Source organism: Gasterosteus aculeatus, chromosome 17, assembly GCF_964276395.1.
Source record: "Gasterosteus aculeatus chromosome 17, fGasAcu3.hap1.1, whole genome shotgun sequence".
NCBI lineage: Eukaryota > Metazoa > Chordata > Actinopteri > Perciformes > Gasterosteidae > Gasterosteus > Gasterosteus aculeatus.
In genome coordinates, this window is record NC_135705.1 from 10,187,536 (window position 1) to 10,210,218 (window position 22,683).

A 22,683-nucleotide genomic window follows, 5' to 3' on the forward strand; every position below is an offset into this window, starting at 1 on the left:
AACAAAATGTCTTCAATCTGGTAAAAGAAGATCAACAGAGTTAATATTTTCCAATATTGGATTGGATCTTTATTTATGGGCCTTATAAAAATAGGACTGCATGTAGTTCAAACCCACAGCAGCATGTGCGGCTTGATGTCATAGATGTAGAACACTGACAGATGGATTTACGACTAAATTGGCACTTCTAAAAATAAAGGTTGCCCGATAGTGTGGAGGAGTTTGTTAACCTCATTCAGTTTACTTGGAGATGAAACGCTATCTCAATTCCTCACAGTGAAACCATATATTCCAGAGGATTTAAGTGAATACATTTTAAAATACATACTATGCATTTCCTTTTTGGAATATGGGAAATACATGACGATATTACAAGCGATTCTCCAGCTGCTGTGATGAAATCCCAATGACTGGTCTTTGACTGTTTTCTACAGACAGGCGGCTGTGGCTGAAAGTTATTTAGCTCTCGTCAACCATTTACTTTTTCTTCCTTCACAACAGGTGTTGGATCTGAAGACCCTTGTGGACAAGAAGGACATTCCACTGATCCCCTTAGTGCAGAGGGCAGTGAAGGGGGACAAAGGAGACAGCGGTGAACCTGGACCGAGAGGACCGTCTGGTGCGGACGTAAGTATGACTAAAGGCATCTTTAAGGCTTGCGGTGAAAAAGACTTGATGGGGACCGCTGTCATATCTTATATATCCAAACCCGCATCATTTGGCCAAGGTGTATATTTGTTTATCTCCCTCCATTCCCTCTTGTACACCAGGGTTCCCGCGGGTTTCAGGGAGAGAGAGGAGCAAAAGGGGATCAAGGAGAGCGAGGACTCACAGGAGCAACTGGTCCTACAGGCAGAGCCATTGGAGAGCCAGGGCCAGAGGGACCCCCGGGGCCCGCCGGAGAGTCAGGCAAACCGGGAAAACCGGGAGTTCCTGGGCGAGCTGGTGAACTAGGAGAGGCCGGAAGGCCGGGAGACAGGGTGAGTTGGGGAAAGTCTGGTTAACAAGATTTTGTCTGTGAAGAGGATTCGGCTTATATAGTGTATATTTGTATTTCAGGGAGATAGAGGAGACAAAGGGGACAAAGGAGAAGCTGTAAGTGTTCATGTTCAACATCTCTTATTTTGGCTCATCACATCTAGGTAGTGGGAGGAAACTAATTGTTTCTTCTGTTTTTCAGGGTAGAACTGGACTAACAGGAATCGCTGGCCCACCTGGTCAAAAGGTACATAACAATAATTTAGATAATAGAATTGAGATCATTTGATCATTTTAAGAAATGTATTATTGTGTAAATTTACTTTAGGGAGCATCAGCTGACTCTGTACTGATTGGTACGCCTGGAACCAGAGGACCTCCAGGAGGTATGGGACCGAAGGGAGAAGCCGGTGCTGCAGGAGCACCTGGAGCTCAAGGAGAACGGGTGAGATTTACACAAGAACAGAGAAACATTTGTCACATGTTTCTATTTAAGAACAAGCTACATTTAATGTGTCTTGCAGGGTTTTGCAGGCTCTCGTGGTGACAAAGGAGACAGAGGACAGTCTGGAGAACCAGGACGTGATGGCTCACAGGTGAGCTGAGTATTGTAATAGATTCACAGTCCAGTAAAGCAGGAAAATCTGATTTTGATCTTATTGTTGCAACATTCCTGATGACAAAACAGTACAAAATGCCATTTTTGTTTTGTCATTCTAGGGATCACCCGGAGAACCAGGAAAACCGGGTCAGGATGGGAAACCTGTAAGTGTCAAGTACTGGATATACATCAATAAGCATTGCTTTTTGTTATTTCATTGTTATTACATTCTTTGTTTAGGCACATATGTGTAACTATTTAGTTCATGTTTTTTTCAACAGACTTGGTAAGTGTATTCTTTTTTTCTCACAAGAATTACAATATTGTTCTAATAATAATACTTGATAATTGATTCATTCACAGTATTCTGGCATTTAAACATAGGAGTATTTGTCCGTACGAAAGACACAATGCACCCGCTCAGCTTTTTGAAAATAATCAATCTTTATCCTTCCCATAGTCTTTGCTGTGATCTCGTAAAACCCAAACAGAAACGGCTGGTAAATGTAGGAGGAGAGGTATTAAGTACTGCCTCAAACTTTGTGTTTTCCTTCCATCCATGTCGGAGCAGGGCCCAACAGGGCCCGCTGGTCCTCGTGGCCAACCAGTGAGTAGCCAGCGACCCGGCAAAGGGGGCTTCCTCTTTTGCTTGATCCTCAAAGCGGACCACCGGGTTGGCTGACACGGCTCGCTTCCCCCCCCCCCCCCCCCCCTCCTCGGGCCGTGGCTTCGTAGGTCCTTAGAGTGACACCTTCAGCAGCTGTGCGGCTCACTCGCTGACTTCCTCTCGCTCCTCAGAAGTGTCTTATCCCTGCCCATTTCCTTTTGTTTGTTGTTTGTTTCCCCTCTTCACCCCCCCCCCCCCCCACCCCCCTCATCCGCCATCCTGTCTTTTATCCTCTCCAGGGCCTGCCTGGGTTCCCAGGAGTTCTAGGCAGACCGGTAGGTTCTCTGCTGCTTGCTGGCATGCTTGCTTCAGGGAGGGAGGGCTGGGGGGGACCCGTCCCTCTGGTGTCTGATGTTCACACAAATGTGAAAGGCACCAAGGCTTCAGACGCCAGTGGAGTTTGGCGTAGACGGGAAACGGCTTGAAAGATGTGTCCGTGTTTAACAACAGGAGATGAGAACCACCCATCAGGAGGATGCACACATTGTCATCTACCTAGCAGGAAAATGTCATCCCTTTAATCTGGATGCATCTTTATTGGTAACATCCTTCTGGGATCCGGGATACAGGGATTGCTAATAAACACCAATTGTCCCCACATCATAGATGGCAAACACAAAGGATACATTTTTAAACATGTAAGACACCAAATATTTGTTGGAGGAGATTAAAGAAAGTGATTTTTAGGTGAAGCTCTTGCCAGGATCCAGTGTACAATAGTAGAGGGGGATACGAAATTGGGTTTTTGGGACTCCAAAAAGTAGTTTGTTGTCAGTTCGCTTGAGTCTGCTTATCGTGCATGCAGCTGTTCCTGATGCTGTCTGCTGTGTGCTTATCCCTCTCGCACCACCGTTTCTTCACAGACGACCACATTGTTGATTCTGGTGTTCATGTTGTCCTACGAGTCAGCCAGATGTTTTATGAGTTTGTATATTTGTGTCTCCTAGAGAGACTCTTGTTAGAAACCCCATGTTGTTTACAGAATAGTTTGACATTTTGGGAAATTAAGTTGTCTGTTGAATATACAGCTGAAGCTATTAAACGTAGCATGTTGACTGGAAGCATTCGTTCATTTTCACGACAAACACAGGCTTTTCTAAGATGTCAAAATATAAAATTTAAATAAATGGCCTGTGTGCTCTTTTAGTATTTTAGGATGTGAGTATACGGCACATGACTTGTATTTTAATTCTAGGGAAACCCCGGAGAGCCTGGAATTAGGGGGCCGACTGTAAGTATCACAGGCATTATGAAGCATGCATACACATTCACAGACTCTCAACAGCAGCTGTTACACAATGTTGCCGCTATGTGTTTCAATCAGGGCCCCATGGGTCCCAACGGGCTTCCAGGTCCGCCAGGTGTGAAGGTGAGTTAATTGCAACATCTCAGTGTGCACGTGTGTGCTTGCCGGGTCAAATCCTAACACAGTTGTGTCTCTCACAGGGTAATCAAGGAGATCCAGGCGTTGGCGTCAAGGTGAAACAACCCCAGTGATATTTTACATATTTGAGTATTTGAGGTTAAATACACCAAATACCAAATCAAACTGTGGCAAACTGTGAGTGTTCAGAGCACATTTATTTAGTTTATTTCTCTTATCGGCAGGGTCCTCCCGGGGCCCAGGGGAGCACAGGTCTGCCGGGACCAATAGGGGCTCCAGGAGCTGTAGTAAGTGTCCCCGCTGCTTCTCTCCGAGGGAGAAACTGCTTTCATGTCTTCTCAGGAAATTCCTAAAAAAAATCTCATAGTGCGTATCAGATTGTGTTCGCTCTTACCGCTGCATTTATTTTTCCTCTGCAGGGTCCACAGGGCGCTCCAGGACTGTCGGGCCAGGTGGTAAGTATGTGATCAGTATGTGATGTGAGCACTGAGAGGAAGTGTAAAATTGTAGAAAAAAAATCTTAGCCTGAGGCATTTCACTCATAACTGAAAATGGAAAGGTAATTAAATAAAAAGGCCAAAACATGTGCACCAGGCTTTTGCTGACAAATGGCGACTTGAGCTGTGTTTTGTGTTCATGATTTGAAAAAACAGGTTACATAACGTATGATTTGTTGTACTGAAAAACGAGCTGTCATGTACACTGTAGAGACTTTCTTTCTTTTCTTTTCCTTGGTTTCCTTTTTGCTGGAAACGGTTCTCTCTATTATACAAGTAATATGAAAAAATGATATAATAGACACCATTATTGACCCATGTTAACTGATGTGTGGTGTTGATTGAAGAAAACTGTACGAATCTGTATGAATAGATTATTTGCTACTTTGTGCAGTGCACTCCATTGTGAATGTGACTGCACATGCATGTGATTACACATCAAACCTGCTGAAGTATGTGCTGCTCCAAAGGGGGAATCAGGTAAACCAGGAGTCCCTGGAAGAGATGGGGTGCCTGGCAAAGAAGGAATACCTGGATTACCAGGAAAGCAGGTGCGTGTGTGTGTGTGTGTGTTACTCTACCAATGGCTGTAGGTGACTGTTTATGCAATGTTTACTGTGCACCGTTTTTATGATCTCCTCCTATGCGTCATCATTGCGTGATTTCTTCCTCAGGGCATTGCCGGACCTCCAGGCCTCGCCGGCTTAAAGGGGGAGCAGGGAGACAGCGGCCCTCCGGGGAAGGTGAGAACATGCTACCACGCAGCAAGCAGCCTCTAGCTAAAAGGGCAGTCCGTGAAATCGGTTTTGTGGTGGCTTTTTTTTGGTGTGATCACAAGTGATCACAACTACAGAAGGATTTTCTGCATGAAGGGAAGAAAAAGGAGGAAAAAGGAAAAAACATTTCCGTAGCATTATTATTAGCTTTCAGTCGTGAGAGTTTCTATCTCATGCCTATTATTAGTCGGCCTTCAGGGGCTGTTCTGCGGCTGCTGTTGTTTGACCACCTGGGTCTGGGGCTTCAGAGACAGTCCCTTGCAATTTGTCCACAACTCAATGTTGCCCGGGAGTACCGCTGTTATCTGATTGTATGCTGCTGATAGCTGTCTCTGTAAGCTGATATTATAATGATACCTCTGGGTGGGCTGTGGCAGTGTAAGCCACGAGGCCGCAGGGAGAGGAACCAGACCAGCGCTCCTTACAGCTCTCAAACTGAAAAATACTGAATAGGTAGATTCTATCGATGAGGGAATCTGTCAGTAGCCTGTAGTTCACGTTAATACAAACAGGAAAGAAGGAAATTGTGTTTACGAATCAATGAATCCAGACGTTGCACTCTACTTAGCAACATGAAGCAATAGAACATTTTGCTTTGATGGAGTTGCACCAGATGAACTGCTCTCATCTCTCCTCTCATCACTGCTCTCATCATCTCATCTCTCATTTTCGTGTCTACATACGCAAACAAAGCTGTCGGCAACAAAACTCTAAATTGGACATGATTAGTTTTGTGTTATGGTACAATCGTGTGCTACCTCTTGTTATTTGGGCAAATTGAGAAAAGATCTGAATAAAAGCCTTTCTGAGTATTTGGTTTTCATTCATTTAGCCTGATGTACATGGTACCAACAGTTGCATTTCTTTCTGTGAGTGAGCTCTCACATCTGATAGATATTATTACTCTCACATCTGATAGATATTATTACAATTCTTTTCCGTTTTCTTGGTATTTTAAGCTTGGTTAAGGAAGAAAAAGATGACATTCAAAGAGAAAATTCTCTATCTCTATCTATCTCTATCACCTCTATCACTAATTTTTCACATGTCAGGAATATATTTAGCCATTCTTTTCTTAGTTCAGACTACCCTCACATGTACATATTATCTGCTGCGATACAGCCATTGAGTCTTTTTGCAGAAATGTAGCTAAATGGGGAAAGCGACTGTGGAGGCCTGAAGGGCCACGGTAGGTACCAAGGAACGTGAATTGCGGCTAAATCCTACATTTTTGGATAATTGGCTGTTAAATAGATGTTCTATTGATAGCCACTTTGCAAGTGCCAAAGACTGGTCTGGATTAAATATATCTTAAGAAAAAGCCTCTGGCGAGGACTCTCGACGGATATATTGTGCCGTGCTGCTTCTAAGAACTCATCATCCTAATATTCACTATAGTGTGCAATAAATAAATATGTGTAAGGTCAAATCAGTGAACTGGATGTTCTTAATACTTATCTCTAGTATTTACAAACATTACCCTTTATGTACAAAAGACCACAATATACTCCCACATTAAAGTCTGGCTTCTGATCAACTGTATTTTGTCCCTTTACATGGAAACTGACATAGCACTGACTAAAATATAAAATTGCGTGCCAATTCTGTGTATTTGAATGTATGCAGACATCTGTTAATAGGGATTGGCTCAGCATGAATACATCTGGGCCAATTCCGATGATGAAGATCTCAATTAAGCCAAATTTCAACTCAGTGAGACGTAAAATGACAGAGAAGGTTAGATGCATTCATATCTTTCCCTCTGCAGGAGTCATCACATGAACACAGAGCCAAAATCATCTCTGTTCTTCCCTTTGGCTCAATACAACATCAATATTATGACACTGCACTGTGGCGGCACCAATCAGATTATTTTTATCAAGTTTTTATCAAATAAACTACTACCAAACCATCACTTGTCTTTGAGTGCATCCAACCTTATCTTGTAAAATAAATTGCACTGTATCTGGGCAATATGCTGTTGCTGTGGTGCAGATTCCCCGTCTCCGAATACAGAGCAATTTAAACATTTTAGCCTTGAGGGAAGATTATTATAATGCAACACTTTAGTCTATCAGGATTGCTGCCAAATGTCATGATAGAATGTATTCTCACATACAATTTCTTGCTTTTTACTCCATTCCATTCTCCTTTTTTTGGTACTTTTCTAAGCATTTAGAAAGGCAATAGAAATACCAGCGACTCACTTGTACAGATGTGCAACAGTTAGCAATGTTATTTCCATTTGCCGATGTTTAGAGAAGCTTTAGCTGTTGAGTTACGCGTCCAAAGCCCATGTTTATAAACCACAGGTTCAGCACCCTGGACAGAGCCACGGTGACCCCGTCAGTCAGCTCACTAGTTTGATGAGTAACAAAGAAACGCTTGGTCAGCAACCACCATTTGTTCACACACACACTTACATGTGACAAGTGACATCACATTTTACAGCTCAACACTCGCAATGGACTTTAAAAACAGTCAAAACATTTGTCATTGTCAATTACAATTGAATAGGTATATTATTATATACTATCCTTTTTTATCTTGAATACGTTGTTGAAAGACTGTTGCCTCCTAAAGAGAAGAAAAGTGTGGGTTGACAAACTCAGACTGCGGTGAAGTGCAATTTTTCAGCTGTAGGAGTTGTGCATTTATCTGTACTTTGAGACATTAAGGACATAAAAGCTCCTAATGGCTAATGTAATACTATGCTGTGCAGGTAATTTATATTATTTTCTCCATTTTCTGTTACAGTCTGTGGCTGGACCCCCTGGACTCAAAGGAGAGCGGGTGAGTCACCGTTAATGGCCCGAATGACAAAGTGGCTACTTGAACCTTTCTTTCATTCTGTTACATACTCAGGTAATGCGGCGTACTCCAGAAATGGAATTATTAAAAGTTTATTAATGAAAAAGCAGTAACTGAAGGCAGATAACACATCACTTTCCTGGTTGTGATCAATGCAGGGTCTTAGTGGTCAAACACTCCCAGGCACAACTGGAGAGCGAGGTCTACCTGGAGAAAAGGTGAGTCCGTCTAAAAGCATCCAGGGCTAAGTCTTAGTGTAGTGGACCTGTAACGTAACTGCCGTCTTTCAGGGTAACAGGGGAGACAAGGGAGCTGCTGCCAACAAGGGAGAGAGAGTGAGTGCTATAATGATGCAGGGAAACACATATTCATAGTGAAGATAACATTTTCACATCAGGTTATCTGTCTCCACAGGGAGTGGATGGGGAACCAGGAGAGCCAGGAGAAGATGTGAGAGACCAGCTTTCACGCTGCTTCCACTGTTTGTTTCTGTTCTTTGCATATATCTTTGAATTGTTCCCAAAGGTCTGAAGCTTTCATATATTAGTGAAGGTTGCTTTAACCCGTGACTGTTGCGCTAATCAGCGGCAAAAATCAGCTCCAAATTGGACATCTTCATAGTCGTAGTTATGTAATCACATCCTCATTAAATGTTTTTTGTGGTTTGACATTTCTGTTATGCAGACATTTTTTTTAAAGCGTGCAGGAAATGTATAATCATGCTGGTAAATATATGCATACTTTGCCTCATATTTGAAGTAAGGAATCTTTATTCCAAATTGTTTCTCTTTAAGGTCAGTCCAGTTATTTAATCTGACCTTGGTCAACCATTTTTCTACAGCAGTGTTATTAAAGTCTCTGGCCCTCTTACATGAAAGTGTCACTTTTAATTGTGACTAATCTCCTCTATTTGATTATTTGTGTTCCCTAAGGTTAACAAGGTTAAGTGTAATGACAACCTGCATAGTCATTAACGGCTACAGATTATTCTAATTTAATTATTAATATTATTATTTTAAAAAGCGATGGTTTATTGATATGGTACCAATACCTGATATTGTCAAACATAACCTTTGCCTTCCATGCAGGGGTCACAGGGATCTCCGGGGCCAAAGGGAGATAAGGTAAGCTACTGTCATGTGTTTTTAGTAATTTGCCTAAAATCCAATCCAAGTGACAGTTGAGACAATATGTGCTTTGCAGGGAGAGAAAGGCATCGGACAGTCAGGTCCTCCTGGTCAGGTTGGGCCTCAAGGCTTGAAGGTGAGTAACAGCATGTGGTAAACCGTCGGGTGATCTACAGCATTTCTTTGCCTCTCTAATCAGTCATCTAAGTGTGATCTATCAGGTGTGAGAAAGGTCATATTCTAACACTGACTCAACTTCAGGGGGATCAAGGCCTTCCTGGTCCAGCTGGTCCTCCCGGGCTTCAGGGGAAGCCTGGCAATGCTGGGCAGCCTGGCCTGAGAGGAGAAACTGGACAACAAGGACCTCCTGGACCACCGGGGGAGAGGGTTGGTGCAGCCGCTAATTACGCTGCACTGTATGCTTCTCCTTAATATCTGTGATTGGTTTTAAATTACTGAGGTCATTTCAGGGTCTCCAGGGATTTGCGGGCCGTGCAGGAAATGTCGGACCCCCTGGACCCGCTGGTCCTCCTGGACAGGCAGTGAGTTTAGATGCTTTTTCCGTTTACTACGTCAAAATGTTATTTAAAAAAAGTTCAAAGTTTGAGAGTGAAAAGGGAAATGAACACAAACAAACGAGTGATGAATTATGATATGATTTACTACTTTATAGGGCTCTCCTGGTACCAACGGGTTCAAAGGGGACAAGGTGACTATCCAAGCGACACCCATTTCTGTCTCCCTACTTAAATGATGATGGATCTTTTTTTTGACGGGTGTACATGTTACTTCTGTTGCCAGGGGGAGGTCGGCATCGGAGGCCCCGGTCCCAGAGGAGAGAGAGGAGAACCAGGGCTGAGAGTAAGACAACGGTGACATCAGTGTTTCACTGACGATACATTGAATATGAATCTGGGTTATATAAACTGGTGTGCTTGCATGCTCTTTCTGTCCATCACGTCTTAGGGAGAGGAGGGCCGCGCCGGCTTGGACGGGGAGAGAGGGCCGACGGTAAATACAGGCTGATACCTTTTTTTAATACGTCCCTCAGTAACATGACATACACCGAACAAAGCCTCTCCATTATGGCAGTGTCAATATAATCTCTTTTCAATCATTCTAAATGAGGAGAGAGAATTGGCCACCGACCCCAAAAGCTTTGCACCCAGCATCTATTTTCAGAGCACAGCTCCTGGTGCTTCCTGTTGCACACTTTTCAGAAAGGAGCCGGTGGCGTCACTGTGGATGAAACACTCTGTGGTGCCCTGCCAGTGCTTTCTACAATAAACAAAAGCTTCAAGCTTTGCAGAATGCTTAATTCATCAGGAGCCTGTAGGTATGCAGACATGAAGGGGAACATTCAGAAAGGAATCTTTATTGTTACTATAGAAGAGCTGTTCTTGACAAGGACACAGTTTATTAGATTGTAAAATTGATGTGTTCGCATGTTCGTTTAGTGTTGCAGCACCCATCATTTTAAAACAACCTCAACCTGTACTCACCCTTTAAACTATACCGCCGGAGGGGTCATGACATTTTGCGGGATTTCAGTTATGTTGTCTGACCAAGGTTTCAGTGTGGCCAGGTATATAATGTGTATATATAGGACCGATATAATGTGTGTGTGTGTTTGTGTGATCAGGGTCCTCCGGGGAATCGTGGCGGTCGGGGAGAGAAGGTGAATACTACCAGACCTTTTCCCCTTTCTTTGTGTCATCATGGCTGCCTGAGTCTTTTGCTCATGTAAATTGGTAAATGAAATTGACATGGCTGAATGAAATGTCTTTTTTTAGGGGGACATTGGACTGCAAGGTGACAAAGGAGAGAAGGTGTGAGCATTTTATTATCAAATAGCCTCCATCAGTGCGCTGTCTTTCTCTTTCTGACACAAAAATAGATAAAGAAATAAAATATATTCTAAAGAGACACAGCGTGTCTGTTTTGTCTCTCTTGAGATATGAATACGCACATTGTTAATGAGCTACGATACTGAAAGTGACGCCGGTTAAGGTTACAGGATGACACATTGTTTGTTGATGTTTCGGCTTTGGGGAGAAGCCAGATGTTTACAGCTGAACTTACACTCACAGGGGGACACGGTGCTGGTTGGAGGACCTGCTGGAGAAAAGGGCGCTAAAGGAGAAACAGTCAGTGAACCCCATTATGCGTTTCCAATATGAGATACTCTTGTTTGTTATTACAGTGGGTGTGTTTGAGTTTTCTTGTTGTGGATCTCACTATTGTTTCATTTTAGAGTGACAGGGGACCCAAAGGCGTGCAGGGAGAAAAAGGTGTAAAAGGTCAAGAAGGCCCTGGAGGGGAGCAGGTAAATGTGTTTGTCTTCTGAATGTATTTGACTGTGGTTACCAATGATGATTTTCTGGTCAGCAGGCACATCGATTGATTTAGCTGAAATTATTCATCGAAGTATAATGCAACAAGGAAAAGATGACATTTACACAATATCCTTATGTTGCCATTACAAGGAGGCCACCATAGTACCTTTACAAATTATCGATATGCATAAATCTGTGTGTGTGTGTGTGTGTGTGTGTGTGTGTGTGTGTGTGTGTATGTATGTGTGTGTGTGTGTGTGCATTTTGATATCAGGGTCTGCAGGGGGAGCCTGGAGAAAGAGGATCCATTGGATTCCCAGGGGCCCGTGGCCCTGGTGGACAAAAGGCGAGTAACGCTGAGCATGGAGGGTTGTCGTGATTAAATCAGCATGAGAATGAATATCAAATCTAGTCAGTTTTCAGTAGACTTAATGATTCTGCTTCAATCCCTATAATTATGGCATCTACCTGCAGGGAGAAGCCGGCCAACCTGGAGTACCTGGTGAATCGGTCTGTTGTTTTATTCCCATCCAAATATATATTTTGTATTTTCAGTGTGTGGTTTTATCTCCTTGGTGGACAGCCTGAGGGATGTTTTCTCATTTTCTCTCCCAGGGTTTACGAGGAAAAGACGGGATGCCAGGGCTGCGGGGGGAGAAGGGAGAGCTCGGTGTTGTAGGAATGAGAGGAATCAAGGTATTTTCTTTGAGTTGTGTGCTTGAGATACTGTGTGGTTTCAACCTTCAAGCATCTCTTCAGACGATGATGACGGTCACAAATCAATACTGGCATAACATTGATATAATTGCAGAGGATTCAATTTAAGATATCCATGTAGAATCGTTGCTTTCACCCTGTTATTAGGAGTATTAATAGCAGGGTTAGCTCATTCTGAAGGAATGAAGTCCCATTGTTCTTTCACTTCATTTATTCATTTTAATCATATTTGAATTACTGAACCAATCCAAGGTGTGTTGGGGCAAGCTAGATTTCTTTTTTTCATTATGATAAGCTTTACTAGGTTATCTCTTATTGAGAAAAATATCTATTTTAAACCGGTTTATAGCTGGAGAAAGTACAGACAGAAGGCATCCAACAAACACAACCAGCGGCAGCTGGTGGAAAATGTTCTATGCAGGGCAATCGAATTTCAGCAAATACCCCACCCAGGTTGATTTAATGAAAATTGACAAAATTAACCAATAATAATCTGTGTGATATAATATGTACAGTATTTATGTCAGTTGTCTCCTCTGCTTGAAAGGGGGATACGATCCATGCTCTTTAATCTTTACTTTAGAATGTCATCTGCCTGTCTGTACTAGCTTTGACGAGAACCCGCAAGCTTGGGTCAAAACCAGTGTTGCCCCGGGCTGGGTCTATTTAAAGAGGCTGATTGGCCAAATTGTATGTCACATATGTCAGCTGTTTCATCAGCTGAGACTGAAATTGATCATCTCAGCTCGCTGTCTTTCTAAAAACATAAACATTTTGCAAACTATTAGAATGATAGTGTGCACATTGCACACCAACATACTTCTTCGCATAGTACAGTGATTGTAACGTTAGACCGAACATCTTGGGAGAACACGACAACATCTGTATCTACAGAATAAAGTGCTATCAAATGAACATGTGGATGTGGCACAGCGGTATGAGACAACTTCCACTATCAGGATCTGTCATATTCGTGCTGTTTTAAAGTAGCTGGACAAGCTGGGTTATGTTCACTGTGTGTGTGTGTGTGTCTGTGTGTGCGTCTGTGTGTCTGTGTGTGTGTGTGTGTGTGTGCGTGCGTGTGTGTGTGTGTCTGTGTGTCTGTGTGTGTGTGTGTGTGTGTGTGTGTGTGTGTGTGTGTGTGTGTGTGTGTGTGTGTGTGTGTGTCTGTGCGTGTCTGTGTGTGTTTGCCGTGGCCCAATGGGAGGCCTCTCTTTCCGACTGGTCTGGAGCCTCTTGTCTCTTTGTCAATGATGAACTTATGTGTTTCCAGGGTGACCGAGGACCCAAGGGTGCTTGTGGAAATGATGGACAAAAAGGAGACAAGGTGGGGTGAAGACAGACCGAGAACATTTGATTTGGGAGAAGAAAGAGGAGAGGATGAATAAATTCAATGGTGGTGATTTTACACCCAATGGAAGTTTGATACAAGGCATTTATTGTGTCCCAATAGTGAACCAAGAAGCTAATGGCTTGTGGTGTGTAAGACTCTCTTTATTATGTGTAGGGATTATAGATACAGCAATAAACCAATGACAGAGATCAGTATTCTGACTCAAATAGATGGATCAGGTTTAGGTGACAGATCTTATCTTGCATATTGTCGTTGTAATAAATAACAATTCAGTAGATGAATAATAATGATCCATTCATAAATTCTAATGACCTCAGTCACTGAGCATAGAGTAAAGCAAACAGCTTATTATATGAAATACTGGAGTTTGATTGGTAGCAGTTATGGGAAGTCACACAAAGTTTCTGTATATATCAATATGTGGACTGAATCATTCGGATTGGTTCCCCCCTACCTGTGGTAATATGTTATTTTTCAATGCTGTTATTCGGCCTCATTCACCCGTGAAACCAGACGAAACAATTTACACCACAGACGTTAAGCAGAAACCCGTTTAGCTCAGACGTTTAGCGTCCAGCCCGTCTTCCACAGATCCGCTTTACAGACGCCTTCGTCCTGCAGTCAAAACTCCAGCGGAAGGAGGTGCTTTTGTCCACAGGGACAGTCAAATCAAAAGATGAAAGCTTCTTGAATAACTACCTTTTTAATAAGTCAGACGTGAGTATGAGTCATTTACTTTAGAAATTGAATTGAGTCTTTCTGTTTCAGGGCGACGCTGGTATTCATGGGCGATCCGGCTTACCAGGAAGAAAAGGTGATCAGGTATGAGTCACTTCAAACAGACGTGTTACAGTAGAGGCCTCTGTGTGCTCTTGAGATTTCTTTGCAGACGTGCGCTGTGTGTTTTCCAGGGGGAACTCGGACCTTCTGGGGCCCCAGGGACACCTGGAAAAGAGGGACTATTCGGTCCCAAGGTAATTGCTGTTGAACTTTTCTTTAACTCACTAACTATACATGTGTCCAATGCAAAGTGTTTTCTTTGCCTGGTTAGGGCGACCGCGGATTTGACGGCCTGGCGGGACCCAAGGGAGCTCAGGGAGAGAAAGGTGAACGGGTGAGTGTCTAACTAAGCCGTTCGGCGTCAGCTTACATGCCGTACCTAATCTCTATATTGTGTGCAGTAAGTATTACCAGGAAGGCAACGCGGCCTATCCTCAGAGGTACAACCAGGACACCGTTCGACTCATAATTAACTGTCTCTGTGCTTCACGTAGGGTCCTTCTGGCGTGCCTGGTCCTCCTGGACCCAGAGGAGTGGATGGGGCCCCGGGCCTGAGTGGGACTCAGGGACCAGCTGGTGCTAAAGGCCCAGAGGGGCTCCAGGGACAGAAGGTGACAATTCCTGTTTTGGCTAGATAGTGGCTAATTCTGCAGCTTTCCACTTTATAGAGGCAGATGTCTTTTAAAGAGACAAGATAGGATGTAATGACAATTCAACAAGCCTTTGTTACACCGGCTAATGGGAGCACCATCCAGTATGAGTGTGCACACATTTCATGGCAGTCGAGGAATGAATGAAAGCAAGAATAACGGCTAATTTGCTCAACTGTGAGTGCACAAAATAACACAAAAAGATGTGCGAGTGGCAACAAAAATCAACTTTTTTGTTTTTGAGAGTTGGCACCCTAGGAATAGCATTTAAGACTTCTATTAAAATAACAGACTTTTGTTTTTCTCCTTAGTTTGTTCTCCTGTTTCTCGTTTGGTTTGATTTCTCTGTATTTCTTCATCATAATGATTGACAGTTTGATGGGCCCTTCTGGCTTGTCTTCCGAATAATCATCAAACAAAGAAAGAAAGCTGGTGAAAGAGAGCGGGGCCATATCTAGTCTCTTTGATGGGCGCGCTATTAAAAACTGAGACGATCCCTTTAGTCACCCATTTCCATTATTTTCCAAAAACAATATTTTTGCTTTGGTGTAAGCTGAAAGAAACTCTGAACATCTGATCTGTTGATAAGATAGAAAAGCAATTTACATTACAAAATTAATCAAAATGAATCATGCTGTGACAAAATACATTGGGACCAGTACTGCATAGTCATATTTATAGTCATATTGACTGTAGCTCTGACGTGTGCATCAGATCGAAACCCCTTGTTACATATTGTGTGAGGATTTAAGGTGTACAGTACTTGCTTATTTGAAGAATAGACCGCAATTCACTGAAGCTCTGCAGGAAAATACCACCTTTCCATGAATGGTGTATGTAGAGATTGTTACTTCTAATGCAGGTTATGTTACTCCACTGGTGTGCAGACTGCAGATGTGCTGTATGTTGCTGTAATGTGGTTTTATCTGCGTCAGGGAGAGAGAGGTCCAATCGGTCCTTCCTTGATCGGTCCACGTGGTGTCCCAGGGATCCCGGGGGAGCGAGGACATCAGGTGAGTTTCACACACTCGTCTTCTGGTGGGTTTTTTGGCAATAGTCTTTGATAGGAAACAACTTGTCAAGTCTGAAGATCCTCGAAAATATTTCAAAATTTTACCATCAGAGTTTCAGTATTTATTTTTCAAGTGGGCCAAATGAAAAGTGTTTCATTGCTGAATTCGTATGAACCCAAACTGGTTCCTTTTGTTAACGTTTCTTAGCTTTATTTGAATTTTTGGTCCAATTAAGTCCCAAAGAATGTTGAGTCTGAGAAATCTTTTTTTAACGGATCTGTAAAAAGTCCAAATTGTCAATCTTTTGTTTTGACTTTCCATTTAGTTTGTCTGCTGCACCTGTTCTCAGCTTAATGAATTAATGTGCTGCAAGCCTCTCAGCGGGTTTTGTGTCCTAATACGTGTCCATATTGCAGGGAGATCTGGGACCAGATGGAGCCAAGGGAGACAGAGGAGAGCCAGGCATGACGGTCAGTGCTCGAGCCTTACCGCGGGCTTCGATTTGAAGGATGTGGACATCACACGTCACACACACACACACTTTACACTGATCGGATTTTCGGGCTGTGTTTGTAAGTGTGTTGTTTTTTGGTTTTTCTTTGTTCCCCCCTCGTTGTTTCGAGTTCAGGAGTATGAGGTCAGAGAGTATGTTCGCTCAGAGATGAGTCAGCACTGTGGTGAGTCTTTCATCTTGCATTGCTAATTTATAGCACAGTTGTCCCCAAGTTGAACTTCAGATATGAGTCACAGCTGCAGCTAAACTCTTTGAAAGTAGGATAAAAAGGAAATTGCGGAGAAGTACAAGAATGTCACGGCTTTTGAAGCTGACCTTTTTTTGCTTCCCTCTGTTTCTGCTTCCTGCCTGTCCATCTGTCCGATCCTCAGCGTGTGGAGGTGAGTGAGCCGTCCGGCTGCAGTAGTGGGGAGAAGGGTGGACAGAAGGGCTGTGACGTCACATGAGTCACAGCGGCACCACAAATACTGCCGCACAGTCTGGAGTGAGACATAGACGGACTGAGATGCGTCAGTTGCGTATATGTTTATTAGAATGTATCTAAGTGCAATTTCACTCATTAGGGGTGTGTGTGTGCTTTAAATGATCATTTAACATCATTCACACAAAAATAACGTTGTTATATTGTATGATATGTGAACTTTAGATGGCATACTTTCTCCAATCACCGCGAAGGAATAGCATTAAACATTTTAAAAAGGAATTCATTTGAAGACAATTAGATGATTAACTTTCCCCAATTTTTAACTTGTCAAATGTTAATCAATGCAATACTTCATTAGAGTTGTCAAGCAGCACTCACTAAATATGCAGTGTTGCTGATAATAAGGCCAAAACATGTCCCTTGTGTATAATTTATTTTCAAGTATTTTCAAGTAGTTGTTTATACATCTTTCATTAACATACAAATGAGTGATGGTTCTCTGCTGCTGTCTTTAGTTGAATCTGATTTGACTCGAGACACGAGTTCAATCAGCAAGCGACTTGAGTCGGTAAAGGATTACAATCAGTCTTTGGAAGATTGCCTCTTGGTGACCAGTCCTGCAAAAACTGTAAATCCTTTCAGCTGGTGTGAATGCTGGAACGGTGGAATGATTTTTGTGGTGCTTTGGCTTTTTTTTGGCTCATCTGTCGGAAGGTTTTACTACCAGAATGTTCTGTCAATCTGTGTTTTCCATCATGTTAACGCTTAGCTGGTACCTCTCGCTCTCTAAATCCTGTCCCCGCTCCCTCGGTGTCCCTGTTCGCTGCTCCCCGTCCTATCTGGCTCTCTCAGGTTCAGGCCCCGTAACTCGTTCCAATCCCCCGGTCAGGGCTCGGCCTGCACCAGAGCAACAACTGGTCGTGAAGGGTGAGGAGGGTGAGTGTGTCCGTCCGTCTCTCTGCCTGACCGCCTCGATCTGCGTGTCCGTCTGTCTGCGTGTCCGTCCCTAACAAACAGGTCTAATTTGGTGGCGCTGGTTCTGGAGAGCTGGGTGGTTTTCTCATTAAGAAAACAGAGGCCTCCATTTATGTTTATGCCGTGTTACCAAAGGCTCAGCCAGGCCAATGCAAATGGTAGTGTATAGCCTCGCTCACTATTCTAACCCGTATTTAGAGGCTCCTGGAGCGGTGAATATGTTCCAGAACCTTCCATTTACCTGAAGCGTGGCGATCCTCAGGCGCAGGTGAAGGATGTCTGAACTGTTTGATGTTGCATGTCTCTCAGGCCGTGAGCTGCGTGTGGTGGTGAACACCAACGACCCCGACTACGAGCACATCTACTCCATCGAGGCCCTGGACGACCCCTCGGACGAGCTGCTCTACTTCCCTCCCGCTGCCAACCAGAGCGATGGTACTGTGTGTTCACGCTGTGTCCGATAGCACTTTGAAGACGTGAGGTACCCCGTGGCGTGTTTTAATAAGCGTCTATCGGACGAGCGGTTTTAAAGAAGCACTGGCGGCTTGACACCTGAAAAAGGAGAATAACTCTTTTCTACTTGATTACATTTGCAAAGCTTATTCATAAAATCATTTGAAATCAAACATTGGTTTTGTGATGGCAACTTTTGTTCTATACTATATAATCTATTATCTATATAAATATTTGTCATCCTGTTTGTGAATGCCAGATTTTCCTCTGAGAACCTTTGTTTTCACCTGTGATAACACTAAAGGTTTAGGCCTCCTAAAATATGATTAAAAGTCAGACATGGTCGGGAGGGGGGACCCTCTTATGTTGATTAGCACATTTTTGTTAATTAGGTCGTCTCCTCCACGAGGAAGTAGATGAATGGGGGAACAGATGTTTGATTGCCCTTGATAAGCAAGAGAGGTTCCTTCTCATGCAGACCGCCTGCACTCTGTACGACCTGCAAAGAATAAACCATTGAACTTTCCTTCTTTTTAATAAAAGTGTGTCCCTGTAAGCGTACAGGATACACCTACATGATGGGGAGACAACTGAAAAAGCTAATTGAAACCGTAAAAGAAAACACCCAAGTGGTTCAAATCTCCACAGGTTGATTTTTAATCGAACGTTACAAGAACACAGTGGACAAATGGGTTTTGAGAGGAAGGTGGGTACATACATCCGACCTCCAGCAACCTTTGTTGCACTACTTATGACATTACGTCTATCTCATTAATATTCAAACAAGAGAACAAGGTCAAAAGAACGAGAATACATTGTTGTCTAATACCTGTAATCCCCTTTTAATTATAATGATCCAAACATTAACAATATTTATTCGCATGCTCCAAAGTTATCTGTTATCTGCTGTAATAAGCAGAAGATGGCGTGTCAAATTTCTTTCTATGTGCCATTTTTGGGTTTATTCAATCAGCACATAATCCAATTCGTGCAGGAAGAGCGTGTCCCATATTAAGTGTGTATTTCACTTGTGCTCATTTCATGACATTTAGAGACTTTGTTGATATTAACTTGGATTACGATAAGGAGACTTTAAACTCTTTATGACATTAATGTATTTTTTTCTATTCATACTGAACGTGTCCATGCTGTGTGTCTGTGTGTGTGTGTGTGTGTGTGTGCAGGTGAGGTTGTCAAGGGTGAAACTGACAAAAAAGTCACAGTTGCACCAAACAAATCAGCCAAAGCTGTTGTTAACAAAAGAGCTGATGGTCAAAAAGCAGCCAAAGCTACACCTCTGAAAGCGGTCAAGTCCAAATCAGTCAGAGTCAAGAGAAGAGTCAAAGGGGAAGGTAAACCAGCTCATGTGCTGTTGTCCCGTACTGGGATTTATCAAGGAATCATTTTGCCGGCCTGCTTGCCTGGTGTCTGATCCCCTCTGCTTGTCCCAGGCTGCGTCTGCTGTTTTGCTCTCGACTTAAAGACATAAATGCATTCAGTAAAATAACACACACAAAAACAACAAATAATGTATCAGTGCTAATGATTTGCAGAATGTGTCAAATTATCAAACCGGTTTGTTTGATTTTTGATTTTTTTTTCTCAGCGGTCAGGAATGCTTGTTTTGGGTCCCCCGCTGCTCTTTATTACTGCTTTTGCCTCTGCTCCTCTTTGCCTGATTTGCCCTTTTCTTAGTGTGCATGCGTCTTTCTGTCTCCCGGTGCACACCCATAATGTGTGTGTGTGTGTTCTGCAGCTCCAGCTGACGTGTGCCTTCTTCCCATGGAGGAGGGGAACTGTGGACGATACACTCTGCGCTGGTACTTTAACAGTCAGGTTCAGGCCTGCAGGCCCTTCATCTACAGTGGATGCGAAGGAAACGACAACCGCTTCCTCCACCTGGAGGAGTGCGAGGAGCTCTGCCTCGGGGAGGCTGAAGGTACACAAACAGACACACTCACAGAATTGTCAGTATTGAATGTATTCAGGCTAAAGAGGCATCTCTTGTGCAGGTCCTCGTCCCTTGAAGACAGCCCGATGATCCAGGACAAGTTCTCCACATCATTATTTTGTCAAATGTTCAAGATCTATTTTTGTTTATTTATTGTCTCTGTAGAAGAGGGCATTCCACAGTGCTTCCTTGCTTCATGTTCTCAAAACCACGCAAAGACACAATAGTATTATTTTGGTTGTTATTGTTAGTACATTTTTGTGCAGCAGTACATTTGAACATTATTTCAGTGGACACATCAGTACCTTCAGTCTGTTTCATGCTGCACACAGAACAACTAACGGTACGTCTGTATACAAAAAGGATGCAAAACAAATTGTTTGACTCATGCGACAGTGTAGTGCAAAAGCCTTACGGAAATGCTGATATTTTAAAATTCTTTGTTTGTTTGAACTTGTAGGTCATTCTAGGGCTGCAGTTGGTAGTATAGTTCAGTCATTATTTGCGTTTCCATGGATCTGTCACTTCACTTAATATCAGAAAACTGAAAAGAAACATCTCTCAGTTTGGAAGTGATCGTGTATTCTGTCATCATAGGTGCTGCTCATTAGTTTGAAAATACTCTTTCCACACTTCTAGAACGATGTCTTCCATTGGTTGATCATTATGAGCACTTTGTTATACCTCTTCAAAGGGTGCACATTTTATAGGACCCCAATCTCAGGCACAAAACTCAACCTGGCCTCAAAGATGAACTTATTCCATTGTGGAGAGCAATGGTCACCGTGAGCTCACGTCTGTCCCATTCTGGTGAATGAGACAAACCCTTCAAGTTAATTCCTTCAGACGTGACTGCTTAGTAAAAGACCACAACGCTAAGGCTGTAATTTCCATTATACGGTACGTCCTTACAACACCCAGTGAATGTTTTTACTGCAGTGCTCCTCGGGAGTTTAAATTTTTTTTGTTCTTTGATCTTGAACTTTAAATCAAATACAAGTTTAATAAGGATATTTTCACGAAAGCCTTGAAAATACTGTACCTTCAAGTCACTCAATACCATCTGCAGAGAATGAACGACTTTTACTTCAGGAGCCACGGATGCCTGAAATTGCTGCTTACACTTTGCAAGCACAACTGTACTGTGTTATTATTATGGAGATAGTTTTATCAGTCAGTCACCTTCAAAGCCGCTCATCCTTCATGCGGGGGGCTGGATTCAATCCCAGCCATATAGTTTGTATTACATATGAAGAATCGAGGACCATATTCTACTAATATTTTGTACATATTGTATTTTACCGTTTGGGGGAAGTCATGTTTCTGACTGCATGTTTACCTGCCATAGAAAAGGTGCTATTTTTAAAGGTATTTTTATTCTGTGTATTGAAGACGGAACAGCGTGTTTTTGTGTGTCGCAAACTATTCTGTTCCCGTAGTGTTATGGAACATTTTAAAAGACCTTTCTAATAAACCATAAGTTTGACTAAAGACAAGTCTGGTGAATTCTCTGACTGTGGCTATGAATTGTTTTTAATGAACGTACATGTTAAAAAATGACCATTAACAAGATAAAACAAACTTTGTCACAATGAATTCAATATTTCTAGTATTGTAAATTTACCTCATGATTTGTCATAATTAATGGAGAAGATTAGGAGACTAGAAATTGTTAGGTGTGTATGTGTGTGACTGTTCAAGATGTTCTAATTTCATCAGCAGATTGCATTAATGAGAGGATTTTCTGCCTGTTGGCCACGACTCCACCCCCGCTTGGTTTTCCCATGCTCTCTGCTCTCGGTGGATTTTCCCCCCCGTGGGAGACACGCCGACTCCACATCCACCTCATCACACTCCAACAGGCCCCACGCAGCCTCGCCGTCACCTCGCCATCTTTCTTTACCCGACTTCATTTCAAGAGTAATCGCAGTCAGCACCTTATCTGCGCGCTTACACGTGTTTGCAGCAACAAATTATGCCCACGGTAGCAAGTACAAGATCCCAACATGCTGTCAGTAATTGTGGCTGAAGAGATAAACAAGTGGAAAATACTTACTATAGTAATAATACAAATTGTTCAGGTGAGGGGCAAAGACAGGGCTCTGCTGTCAGCATTAGAAGTCTGCTCCAAGAGGCTCCACCTCACTGGCAAAGCGTGCAACAAGATGTTGTGACCTTCCAGCAGCGATTTGATCCCATTCAGCCACAGCAGCATCTGTAACAACGTGGTCAAAGATTAAGGAGTGTTTTCACCGCAGCATTAGTTCCAGGTTTGTGAACTGACAATCTGGTAAGGAATGAGTGGAAGGATGGAGAATATCCAGCCTGGAGCTCGATTGGTGAATGCTGTACAGCTGAGGAGCACAGCCCGAACCCTGAAGCACTGAAGCTGGTTAATGAGCATATTTTATCAGCCCTTAAACCTATTGACCAGACATTAGTGGATAGAGGCCAGTAACCACTAACATAACATCTGTTTGATTCCCCGCGTGTATGTTGTGGGTGAGAGAGTGAGTGAGTGTGTATGTGTGTGTGTGTGTGTGTGTGTGTGAAAACCCTTACAGACACAAACATGAGTTCATATTGTATTTCATCATGATTTGTGTGTTGTCGATAATTTCACAGGTTCTAAAAATAGCAGCCGTCACTGATTTCAGCAGCCGTCAGACACCGAC

The 22,683-nt window shown here is 42.9% G+C and overlaps 2 protein-coding genes across 2 annotated transcripts in view; both read left to right on the top strand.

Moving 5' to 3' along the window:
- Positions 1–16,729, top strand: part of col7a1 (collagen, type VII, alpha 1) — a 44,991-nt gene extending 28,262 nt beyond the window's left edge. The window contains exons 74-116 of the mRNA XM_078091708.1: positions 502–627; positions 771–980; positions 1,060–1,095; positions 1,181–1,225; positions 1,307–1,423; positions 1,503–1,574; positions 1,699–1,743; positions 2,486–2,521; positions 3,442–3,477; positions 3,571–3,615; positions 3,693–3,725; positions 3,855–3,917; positions 4,050–4,085; positions 4,598–4,678; positions 4,802–4,870; positions 7,661–7,696; positions 7,873–7,932; positions 8,005–8,049; positions 8,129–8,164; positions 8,803–8,838; positions 8,918–8,977; positions 9,103–9,228; positions 9,312–9,383; positions 9,515–9,550; positions 9,643–9,702; positions 9,808–9,852; positions 10,484–10,519; positions 10,635–10,670; positions 10,932–10,988; positions 11,096–11,167; positions 11,452–11,546; positions 11,590–11,599; positions 11,652–11,687; positions 11,793–11,873; positions 13,168–13,221; positions 14,017–14,070; positions 14,160–14,222; positions 14,300–14,362; positions 14,523–14,639; positions 15,614–15,691; positions 16,108–16,161; positions 16,320–16,368; positions 16,577–16,729. Coding sequence (XP_077947834.1) covers positions 502–627; positions 771–980; positions 1,060–1,095; positions 1,181–1,225; positions 1,307–1,423; positions 1,503–1,574; positions 1,699–1,743; positions 2,486–2,521; positions 3,442–3,477; positions 3,571–3,615; positions 3,693–3,725; positions 3,855–3,917; positions 4,050–4,085; positions 4,598–4,678; positions 4,802–4,870; positions 7,661–7,696; positions 7,873–7,932; positions 8,005–8,049; positions 8,129–8,164; positions 8,803–8,838; positions 8,918–8,977; positions 9,103–9,228; positions 9,312–9,383; positions 9,515–9,550; positions 9,643–9,702; positions 9,808–9,852; positions 10,484–10,519; positions 10,635–10,670; positions 10,932–10,988; positions 11,096–11,167; positions 11,452–11,546; positions 11,590–11,599; positions 11,652–11,687; positions 11,793–11,873; positions 13,168–13,221; positions 14,017–14,070; positions 14,160–14,222; positions 14,300–14,362; positions 14,523–14,639; positions 15,614–15,691; positions 16,108–16,161; positions 16,320–16,368; positions 16,577–16,593 — 2,634 coding nt within the window. The 3' untranslated portion in view covers positions 16,594–16,729. The remainder of the gene's footprint in view (positions 1–501; positions 628–770; positions 981–1,059; positions 1,096–1,180; positions 1,226–1,306; positions 1,424–1,502; positions 1,575–1,698; positions 1,744–2,485; positions 2,522–3,441; positions 3,478–3,570; positions 3,616–3,692; positions 3,726–3,854; positions 3,918–4,049; positions 4,086–4,597; positions 4,679–4,801; positions 4,871–7,660; positions 7,697–7,872; positions 7,933–8,004; positions 8,050–8,128; positions 8,165–8,802; positions 8,839–8,917; positions 8,978–9,102; positions 9,229–9,311; positions 9,384–9,514; positions 9,551–9,642; positions 9,703–9,807; positions 9,853–10,483; positions 10,520–10,634; positions 10,671–10,931; positions 10,989–11,095; positions 11,168–11,451; positions 11,547–11,589; positions 11,600–11,651; positions 11,688–11,792; positions 11,874–13,167; positions 13,222–14,016; positions 14,071–14,159; positions 14,223–14,299; positions 14,363–14,522; positions 14,640–15,613; positions 15,692–16,107; positions 16,162–16,319; positions 16,369–16,576) is intronic.
- Positions 16,730–16,797: 68 nt separating this feature from the next.
- LOC144388931 (uncharacterized) lies at positions 16,798–21,499 on the top strand. The gene is made up of 5 exons (XM_078092082.1): positions 16,798–17,565; positions 17,914–18,039; positions 19,242–19,409; positions 19,814–19,996; positions 20,070–21,499. Exons 1-5 carry the CDS (start codon positions 17,358–17,360, stop codon positions 20,096–20,098), a joined length of 714 nt encoding a protein of 237 aa, XP_077948208.1. The 5' UTR covers positions 16,798–17,357; the 3' UTR covers positions 20,099–21,499.
- The last annotated feature ends 1,184 nt before the right edge of the window (positions 21,500–22,683 follow it).